Here is an 11,730-nt window from a genome sequence, read left to right as displayed (position 1 = left end):
TCTCATTCTTCTATATGGTATCAATTAATTAGCAAGGATGCATTTAGCATACCCTAGTGTGGAATATTATTTCCATCTGTTCACAGTGATTAAAAGCTTGTGGCCTAAGTAAGTAGAAGGAATGGCCCCTTTCAGTCATAATCCATGCTTAAGAGATTAGGATACTTTGCTTATAAGTTTTGTTTGGGAGTTAGGAGTGAAAGAGAAGGAAAGGAAGGGAAGGCAAATTCAAGTAAATTTCTCCCTTGTTTGAAAGTGTGGAATTTGGATAGGAGGTGAATGGAGGGTTAATGTAATACAAAATTATTATTTTACATTCTCTTTAAAAAAATCAATAGTATGTTATGTATTATATAATGTACAACAAAAGGGCATAAATGTAATTAGAAAATATTATTAAGGGTAATTATATATTTGACTTTGTTTTCCTAAAAAAAAACCAATATGGGGGAACACCAAAAAAATGGTATGTAGGGTTTTAAAAACTCTCCAAAACCCTCATCCTTCTCTAAGGGTTTGTTTGGGAGTGAAATGAAGGAAAATGGAAGACTTTAGGACCTCTGAAATACATTTGTGAGATGACTCTCAAGCCTTTTATTTCCCTTCCTTCCCCTCCAAAATTCAACTCCCAAACAAGCCCTAACTAAACTCCCAAACAAGCCCTAACTAAACTCCCAAACAAGGGAATCCCCTCCTAAGCCCTTCCCTTTCTTCTCTCCCCCTTCAAAATAGGTCTCCCAAACAAGGTCTAAGGACACTTATGAGATGACTCTCTAGCCTTCTATTCCCTTTCCAAAATCAAATTTGTAAATAAATCCTAAGTGTTTAGGACCCCACAACTCTATGTTATTCTTAAATAAGTCATATAATTTATTTCATATTTTCCATAAATTAAGAAGTTTGCTTTATTTTCACTCCAACAATGCAAGTTTGTCCTTTGACTTCACATTTATATTTTAAACTATATGACTAAATGAAGTAACTGATTTGATATCATAGCTATATTTTAAATTATATGAGTAAATGAAACAATTGATTTGATATCATAGCTTCTTCTCTCTCATAAATATCTTGGTATTATTTTAAAGAATAAAAGTACTTGAATTTATGGACAGTGTTCTATTTGCTTTACACTTCCCAGCGATGCATCACTTTTAAGCAATGATATAAAAACTGGACCATATCAGCCGATTCAACTAGAAAATCGGCGATTTGGTCTCCTAACCCCTATGATGCAGATGTTAAACTGGCAAAGTATCAAAAGTGATTAAAACTAGTTAAAAACTAGTCAAAACCGGTGAACCGGCCGGTATTTCACTAAACCGGTCGGTTTATACATATATTTTTTTTTGAAAAAAAAACTTAAAAACTTAAAAACCCATTACTAGGTGACCCATCTTTCCAACCCTTCTTCAAAAGCCTTCAAGGCACATGCTTCCAAGACATACTTAGATTACACATTTTGATTACTAACATTCGTGTGCAATCTCAGTGACATTTGTGTAATCTTGGAGTTCTATCTGAAGATAGGATTTGGTGCAAAAATATAATATCGATATGAGACAACTTTGACTATTTGGTATTAAATGTTAAAACTCCAAATTTATTTGTTTTATAGAGTGAGTTATGAACTTGTGTCATTCATTTATATTTTGCGGTTGTTAAGTGATACTTTTGGATTGATATATGTTTTGTAATTTAGACTTTGAATTTGTTAAAGACTTAAAGTTGTTTGTTTATGTGAATTTTGAGTAGATTATAAATATGAATCATAAATTTGAGTATTTACCTATTTGGAATTTTTTTTGTTATAGGTTTATATATAAAAATAAATAGGTATGTCCGGTTTAACCGGCATGCGGTTTAATTACTGAACCACTGATTGAACCATTGTATCACTATATCAGTACCCTGGTTGATTTGATAATTGGTACGATTTTAATAACACTGTTTTTAAGGATTGTTAAAAAAAAATTAGGGACAATTTTTGGAGAGCATGCCTATAAGTATCGATTATTGTTAATATCTATTTTATTTTCTCCAAATTTATCTATTTTCGATCAAGTAAAATAATTTCTAATCAATTGATCTTTTTCATAAAAATGATCCAAATAAAAAGTTTAATAATAAGTTTTTTAAACTTGTTTTATGTCTTAGCTATCAATTTTATATATATCTAATGGTTTAAATCTACTTATTAATTAAAATCATTAGATTTCTCTAAAATTAATAGAGAATATGAAAAATAAGTTTTTTCCTATGGTAAATGGATCTCTTCTCATTCATTACCTCCTAGACAGAATCAATGAAAAGGTCATTTGAAGGGCTTGAAGTCTGACAAATCTACAAAATCAAGAGTTGTTGATTCATAATTCATCCAAATAAAAAAAACAACTAAATTTATAATTCATCCAAATAAAAAAAAACAACTAAATTCATCCATTGTAGCTAATATATTTAAATGGATAGATTTTAATGGATAACTTTAATAATTGATGAATTTAAATTCATCCATTATATTTAATAGATATTCATAAATATATCCATTTGGATGGATATCTAATCCATAAAAAATAAAAAATTAAAAATGATTTTCTTTGTTTTTCAATTTTATTTAATATTCAAGCAAATTTGTCATTATTTTTGCTCTCACTTCTTTTGATATTTATTAAATTAATATCAATTACAAAAAAAATGTGAATATAGTTAATATTAAAAGTTTATTCTTGAGGACATAATATATATGTATGAAAAAAATGTATACGTTGACAATGTATATGTTTTATACATTGTCACTGCATTATCCACTATTTATATTTAATTATCATTTAACTCTTTAAAAAAAAGTAATCCAAATAAATGATGGATAAAATGGTGATTTTACAATAAGTATTTGTTCAAAAAATTATACTTAGAACCTTAAACGTCGCATATCGTAGAATATTATAAAAAATAATTATTTAAAAGTTCAAAAAATCACTTTTTAAAAAAGTTAAAAGTTTTTTAAATGATTTTAAAAATGTTTTCAAAAGGTGATTTTAATTTTTTTTATTAACATAATAGTTTTTAGAATAATGATTTTATTTAATAATATTTTTAGTTGTAATAAAGAAAATCAAATGGATTGAATGTTCATTATTTAAATCAATAAAGATTAAGACATATAGATAGATTTGATAGATTGGAATTTATTCATTAAGTTTGAATATACATGAATTGAATAACTTAAAATATAATTTACGTGAATTCATATAGATTGATAAATAACTTTTCATCTATCAATTAACATCTAAATTCAAATCTATCAATTTGTCAGTCACCCATAGAAAAAACTAGGTAAAGAGCTCTATGCAGAAAGCCAAATGGCAAGAAAGTGAATGAAGAGGAGATATATAGAGATAGACACTTACAAAGCTTCAAACCAACAACAAAGAGCTTTAGTGTGACCTTAATAATATAGTTGTACAGTGGTTCACTAATTAAATCATATATAATTAAATTAAATATTATAATAACATAAAAATTATAAATATAAAATTATTTTTTAACCTATATCATAATTATTGAATAATTCAATGATTAAATGTTTCATTTTTTAAATATAAAAGAATTTCAGGACTAAAATACTTTTGACTGGTATTTTTTATTTTTGACTGATTTATAAATGTCAGATCATACTAGTATGAGACGGTCAAATATAATACATTATTTATAAGCGTCGTTATACCTTTCAGCCTTTGTAGCTTGAAGTTTCAATCAGAAAAATCAACTCAAATTCTCATAAGGTAAAACTTGTACATATATGCTTGCTCCTTGAAGAAGCAACAAATCTTTCCAAAGTGCATGTTATGGTTCACATGTATTAAGCATTAGAGAATATATTTCATATAAGAAAATAAGTTATCTCTTTCCGCCACTAAAATCATCACACGCGTTAATTATTGTTTACAAATATATTTCTAAAAACTAAAAAAATAGTATATGTGTCATAATTTTATTAGCATGAGAAGAAAACTTATCTCATAATACGAGGAGATATTTTATTATCTAAATATTACCTTTATGATCTTATATAATACCTAAGAGAATAAATTTATTTTGGTGTAAGAAAATAAATTATATTCTCCTGCAACTAAAATCATTACATGTGTAATATTTAATTATTTTTTACAAAAATATTTTTAAAATTAAATAAAACTGTATATATGTTATATTTTCACTAACTAAAAGAAATAAATTATCTCAATTTGTTAAGTCGTACAAAATTTTCTATAACCAGATAAATCTTTCAAAACATATTGTATACTTAATCAGTTGATGACAAAAAATTCTAAAAACATAATCAACAATACTATTACGTTGACCAAATTGAAGTATGTGAAGTTTTATGTTTTTTTATCTAATCACATATTTTTCCACAAGAAGCAATTTTGTTCAAACCAGAAACCTAAGAAACTTTAAGCTGCCTCTTTAAACTTAATCAAATTAACACCCAATACATTGCCAATTACCTTACTTATTTTGAATTTCTTTTTAATTGTTTAACTTCCTTTATATATACGATCTTCAATTCATATGACTAGATTAAATTAAATACAAAATGAAATTATATTCTTAGCACCAAAATATAACCAAGTTTAATTATGAATGTAATTCATATCCAATGTTGTGAGAACTATATCATATTAGTTATCCAACTTTTGATCGAACTTAAAAATGACTTTAGCTTGTAATCTTAACCGAATGAAGGATTTGACTGCTTTGAATTGTGGAGATGCTAGTCTGAACATTTAAATCAGACTAATCAAAAAAGTGAATCGGCCGATTTACTTCAAATTTAAAAAAGAGTCATAAGATACTAATCTAATGTTTTGCTTTACCTGATCCAGAAGAAAATGAAGAAATATTACTTCAATATAATTATACATAATTATTAATTATAAAAGTTTACATTTGAATATAATTATATATTTATTGATAAATAATTATTAATTATATATGAAATGATTCGGTCAAACTGGACAATTTAACTATTTAAACTAGTTTAACCTAATACCAAACTTCATCCACTCTGATATCCAACTTGGATTTCATAACATTAATAATATTTATACATTGTTGATATAAAGATTCAAAGTAATATTCATAAAAAAGTACAAAAATAAATAATAACGTATTAAGTATGTATTAATAATAAATAGATGAATTGAAGAAGGCAAAAGAGAGCATAGAAAAGGAAGCCAGAAGGTGGAAGTGGGTGAACCAAGATTAACAACATACTAACAACACCACACACACACCTTAGTCAAATATACAAATAAATACATTAATAAACAGAACACGTAAGATTCCTTCATCGCCAGTATCATCTTAAATCTCTCCGTACGGATCTACCGCACCACCAAGGAGTAAGGATACAACCACCACCACTCACCCACACCGTACCACACCCCATTCTTTTTTCTTCTCATCATTATTATTATTAATTATTTATTATTATTTTGAAATTTGAATGAAAGAATAAGCGTTGAATCATGATCGATTCAATGCTCTCTTACCTTCGGAATTCGGTTTGAAACACAAAGGAAGAGTAGTTCCAATTATCAAATCAGAATAATCTTCTCGATTCACTCAAAACGACGTCGTCGTCACCAATTCCATTAATAATCCCTTCGCCGCCAAATCGGACCCTTAGCCGCCGATTTCGGTTCCAACCCTGTGTATGTCAAGCCTGTATACGATGATGACATTTTCGATGGTATACCAGGGTTGAAGAGCACGTCTAAGGTTAAGTATGGTGATGTGTTAACTGCGGTGGATTCGGCTGCAAAAGGTGGAGGTAGTGGTGGTGATGGCGCGTTTGATGATATTGTTGGAGGGTTTGGTAATAAGTCGAAGAGTCCGGGTGGAGTGAGATTGGAGAAGGATGAGAAAGGTGTTGGTGATTTTGATTATTTCGAAACTGGATTTGGGAGTAGTGGTGATAGGTAGGGTTGGTTATACTCTGTTTTGCATTTGTTCTGCAATGCATTTTGCTATATATGCAACCACAATTGGGGTCACAATGTTCTGGTTTCGAGAGTCGCAATTACGATAAAGGCAATGGAACTGCGACCATAATTTAAAACACTGACATGTTGTGTAGTGGTTTAGTGATATCTTGGAGAACCTATTATTATGTTCACAATTGTATGTGAAACTGTGAGATCATAATAAACTTGAAAGCTGAGTGAGAAATGCTGATATTCTTTTTTTTGGTATTAGACGAGATTGAAATCTCCATATCCTTAGATGTGTTTGAATTTAGCATGCACACAATTAGAACATGGTGTTCCATTGAAGGGTTTAAACAGGGAATTGCATGCACCAATTACCTGATTTTCTTCAGTGGTTTAAAGTTTATATGGCATTCTCGATTTTGGTTATTATAAGTGTCCCCCATTAGTCACATGATATTTTTAATAGAAAAGAGTATGAGTGATTGTAGTAAACTCTTGTATTAGTTCATGAGTTGGAAAGTGCCTTGACATCATGTTATGATTAGGTTCAAATATTATATATTTTTTTCTGGCTGAAGGAACTTTTGGGATGTCTGATAATACTCTTTAATTGCTATGCATTTATTTCTAGTAAGTGGATTCGTCATTTTATCTGGTTCCTGATAGTGCCATGTGTATGCAGAGGAAACTTATTTTTGCCCTGAGGAACTTTTGTTTATTAGGAGCTAGGAATTGAGACTGTTATAACTTCAATGCTGCTAAGCATTTCACTTGTTTAAACAAAACGGAATGGGATGAGTAAATAAAATAGAGAAAGGCACAATCCAATCCCTTATTTTGATGTATTGGTTGAAGTATCATAGTCACTTTACATGTTGTTTTATTGACAGGCCCGCTCCTGATATTGGTTTGTCATCAGAACCTGCTGTAAGTGCATCTAAAGCAGCCTCCAGTACTACAGAAAACCTGCTCAAAGTATTTGAATCAACTTCGTCTTCAATGGGTTCACGCTCAGGTGAATTAACTCGCCCGTTGGAAGAGATTAATAAATTTAGTAGTTCTAGAAGGACAAAACATCACAGTTCATCATATTCTAACGGTGGGGTATATGATGATAGTGGTCCCTTTGATCGGCTTGGCAAATCTATACTGGCATTCTCATCAGAGAGAGTTAGTGGAAAGGGTAGCAGTTCCCCAAGCCCTAGGGCAAAATCTAGCTCAAGTTGGACTAGATTTAAAGAATCATTTCAGAAATCATCCACGAGGAGTCCTCAGAGACGCTCACAAAACAAGAATCCTGTTGAACATGATCATGAGTTTCAGCAGCCTCCATTCGTCATGCCTACATATTCATCTGGTTCTAATAAACCGGTTGGCCAAAGTTCCACTTCCCCTTCGTATGATAATGATGGTTTTAGTCAGGCAAGTATTGTGGTGGATATGTCTCCAAAATATGTAGAAAACTCAGAACCAAAAAATGATATATGGTTAATGGTATCAGAGGTTCCTCTCTTTACACAACCAACTGCTGCTCCACCACCTTCAAGACCGCCTCCTCCCCGACCAGTGCATATCCCCAAGTCAGCAACTGGTTCACCAGCTTCTGCCAATGCCAGAATGAAGGATAATGATTCTTATTTCCCAGGTTCCACTCGATTTTCTCAGGTTTCTAAATCCGCTCCTGCTGCATCAAAGTTATCCCCTGCATCTCAGTTTGATGAAGATTTTCCCATGGGCAGGAATAGTGGTAATCATAATGAACATGGAAATGACCTTCCTGTTGAAGAATTAGAAATGGACTCAATTGCTGCAGCTATGAAGGAGGCTATGGATAGAGCTGAAGCTAAATTTAGGCATGCAAAGGAAGTTAGGGAGAGAGAGAATGCGAAGGCTTCTAGAAGCAAGGAAACTTCTCAATTGGAAAAAGATGACATGAGTGTGCTAGAGGAGAGAGCAAAACAGGAAAGGTTGGACCATGAGCGGCAGCAAAAGGAGAGGGAGGAAAAGGAGCAACACAGACTTGAGAGAGAATGGGATGAGAAAGAAAGAGAACGACAGAGACTTGAGAGAGAACGAGAAAGGGCAAGGCAGGCTGTAGAAAGAGCTACTAGAGAAGCACGTGAAAGAGCAGCTGCTGAAGCTCGTCAAAGGGCTGAGAGGGCTGCTGTTGGAAAAGCTCATGCTGAAGTTCGAGAGCGTGCTGAAAGAGCTGCAGTTCAGAGGGCACAAGCTGAAGCCCGTGAAAGGGCTGCTGCCGAGGCAAAACAAAGGGCTGAAAAGGCAGTTGCAGAGGCAAAGGAGAGGGAAGCGCAAGAAAGGACTGCAGCAGCAAGTGCGGAAGCTGAAGCCCGACTTAAAGCAGAACGTGCTGTTGTAGCAAGGGCTGCTGTGGAGGCTCAAGAAAGGGCTGCTGTGCAGGCCCGAGAAAGAGCTGCAGCTGCTGCAAGGACGAACCAACAAAAGAATGAGAATGACCTTGAATCCTTTTTCAGCATGGGTGCACGAGCCAACAGTGCTCCAAGGCCTAGCTCTTCAGTGAGTACCTATTTTTGTTAGATATTATTTATACTAATATTATAGTATGCAGTTGTCAACGTCTGGCTTTGGTGTTTGGTCTGTTCCCATCATACAAAATTTTTCCTAAAATAATTAGGAAATTACATGTAGTGGGGTTTTATTCTTTCCGTTTTTTATTCGAAAAAAATGACAAAAAATATGGTAACTAGGTGTTTATGTAGTTATTTGAATTTTTGAAATTATTTTGACGTTTTAAATAAAAGAAAACAAGTGGATTGAAATACATAAATGCTAGGTAGACACATGGAATTTTTCCTATTGATTTTCTGAGACTGTTTGCTTTCAGGAGTCTGTAATTGATTCCCAATTCCAGCCAGATGTAACCAGGAAATCTACAGATGTATCTTCAAGCATGAAGAAAGCATCACCATCATCCACTAATATTGTTGATGAACTTTCTTCTATTTTTGGAGGTAGGTTTGACAGTTCAATGTATTTTTTGTTGATGCATACGTTGTTTGAATTATTGTGTCTCAATGCTTACTTGGCTCTTCTCCCTTCTCTTTTATTGTTTGAAGCTGCTCCATCATCATCTGGAGAATTTCAGGATATTGAAGGGGAAACTGAAGAAAGACGTAGAGCCAGGTTCGAACGGCACCAAAGGATTCTAGAGCGTGCGGTATGTGTTACTGTGTTTTGCTCCTGAAGTTTGATTTCTTCTTAGTTTCTTGGTACTACAAAGAGCAGGGGGAGAATGTGCCCTTTTCAATACAACTCGACATTGAGTTTATGTGGAAGGGCGGGCATTCTTAAAAAAATATTTTGAAGTTGTTTGACTATGTTTGTTATTACTGTTGTTATTCTGTACTAGGCTAAAGCATTGGCTGAAAAGAATCAAAGGGACCTACAAACTCAAATAGAGCTAGCTGAGAGAAATGTAAGTAGCTTCTTTTGTTGTTTTCTTTTGTATTTAGGGAGGGGGGTCTGCTCATGTACTTGCATTGAACAAGCTGCATCTAAACAAAATACATATCTCCTTCAACGTTGTTATATCAGTGGATGTGCAAGAGTCAGGCTATTGTCCAACTTTCTGATGTCCTATTAAATTGTATTTTCTTTTGTCTCTGTTTCTATGTCACATTAATTATGAGCTTTTTAGACCGAGTTTCTGTCAAATTACTTTATACCTATGTGGAGATGGCTTGGTCATCCACTTTTTGTTTACAATTATATATTAAATGATGAGTGGATTCTTGTTATGATGGTTGATTATGATTTATTTGTATTTTATTTCTCAATTCTATGTTAATATGCTAAGTTTTTGTTGTAAAATGTTTTTAATTTTAGTATCTAATTTTATCTTTGCATTGATTTCAGAGGCTCTCTGAAACACTGGATTTTGAAGTTAAGCGCTGGGCTGCTGGAAAAGAAGGGAACTTGCGTGCTTTGCTCTCCACCTTACAATATGTACGTACTTTGTATATGCACTTCGAATAGTGTATCTGAACTTTCTCTCCATATAATGCCCAGAAGTTGGCTTACATTAGCTCTTCCTTCTTCTTATACACTTTTTAAGATATGACATGCTGAGACTTTTTGTTTTTGGATATTCTCATGTATGTCTTGTCTAATCAACAATCTTCCACCTAGAGCTACAAGAGCATAGGTGTGATTATGCCAATAGTGTGAAACTGATTTAATGGGTTTTAGTCACTTTGCTCATTACATTCTCCCAGTATTTTAGTTTCCTCCAATAAATATTATCAATATTTGCAATTTCCAGTGGGATATTTGCTAACAGAATAGGCATCTTTAGGAAACAAGCTTTATATGTAGATGTTACCAATTACAGTAAATCCAGGTGAAACAATACACTCTGAAATTCCTGCATGTGAATCTGTACTAACAGAACAGACATCGTTAGGAAATAATCTTTATATGTTCTTGTTATCAATTACAGTAAATCCAGATGAAACAATACACTCTGAAATTCCTGCATGTGAATCTTTAAGCATCCAAGCAGTCAGCTGGTTTTTATTGCTTGTAAGGTGCTATTCTATTTCTTTTATAATTTGTCCATAAATTTAACTTGTTTCCTTCATGAATGATGATCAGGTATTGTGGCCTGAATGTGGGTGGCAACCAGTTTCATTGACTGATTTGATCACTGGTGCTCATGTTAAAAAGGCGTATAGAAAAGCTACGTTGTGCATTCATCCTGATAAAGTGCAGCAGAAGGGTGCTACTCTTCAACAGAAATATATTGCAGAGAAGGTGTTTGATCTACTCAAGGTATTGCAGACCATTTGATATAAACATTTATATGCTCTCTAATCAATGCTTTATAAACAAAAAATTAGCAGTTAAATCAGAATAAAGATTCATGATATTACTATGGTTAATTTAAAAATGCTTCTAGATGTGGTTTTCTATGATATGCTGCCACAGTAGATTGTTAGTTTCTTATCCCACACTATCCTCACAAAGAGATCTGTTCTTTTTCTTAGTTTTCCCTTTTCTTTTGTTCCTCGGTCTCACCTTGATTCATGAACCTTGGGGAGTTTTCCACTTTTCCTTCTCCTGGCGAGTGTCCACGTGTTGTATAATACATGACCCAGGAAGGGTTTGATCTCATGGTATCTCTGATATGATATTATCAATAAAAATAGAACTTGGAACTAGGTTCAATTATTTGCAGTTTCATTATTGCTCTAGTTTTTTCTTCTTAATCTTCCAAATAAAATAAAAATAGATAAGTTGATTGACATGCACGTAACTTAAGTTTATTGACATGCGTGTGAGTTCGTGCTAAGACACTAATAGCGTAGTTTATTACAAATTTACAGTGCCTTTGTTTTTGCCTAAAAGCTTGATAATGTATAACAGGAAGCATGGAATAAGTTCAATTCAGAGGAGCTTTTCTAATCTCTGATAAACTCAACCACTTTGCAGTAGTTTTCTCAGCCCATTCTGTTGAGAGAGTGGACCACCTAGTATTTGTCTCGATTCAAGTTATTTTGCTTTGATGCGAAATCTGTGCAGCGTCAAAGGGTTACACTAGAGAGTAATCTTTGGTGTAATTGTTCTTCTTCCAGGGGGATTTAGGTATGTAGCATGTATTGTTGGTGTAAAATGTTTTTCTTTTTTTGTGGGCATCTCTGTCAATTCAATTCATTATTTTTTCTATTTTATTACCTGTGATATAGTACAATCA

General features: G+C 32.7%; 1 protein-coding gene across 1 annotated transcript; it reads left to right on the top strand.

Annotated features, from left to right (window-relative positions):
- LOC109326366 (auxilin-related protein 2-like) lies at window positions 5,668–11,730 on the top strand (the record flags this gene model as incomplete). Its single annotated transcript, XM_019559055.1, has 8 exons — window positions 5,668–5,987; window positions 6,890–8,534; window positions 8,863–8,989; window positions 9,095–9,195; window positions 9,388–9,453; window positions 9,894–9,983; window positions 10,632–10,808; window positions 11,403–11,730. Coding segments are annotated over 8 exons (2,565 nt in total), but the record flags the coding sequence as incomplete, so codon positions are not given.

The sequence above is a fragment of the Lupinus angustifolius genome, chromosome LG14 (assembly GCF_001865875.1).
Source record: "Lupinus angustifolius cultivar Tanjil chromosome LG14, LupAngTanjil_v1.0, whole genome shotgun sequence".
Taxonomy (NCBI): domain Eukaryota; kingdom Viridiplantae; phylum Streptophyta; class Magnoliopsida; order Fabales; family Fabaceae; genus Lupinus; species Lupinus angustifolius.
This window is presented reverse-complemented; position numbering and strand designations above follow the sequence as displayed.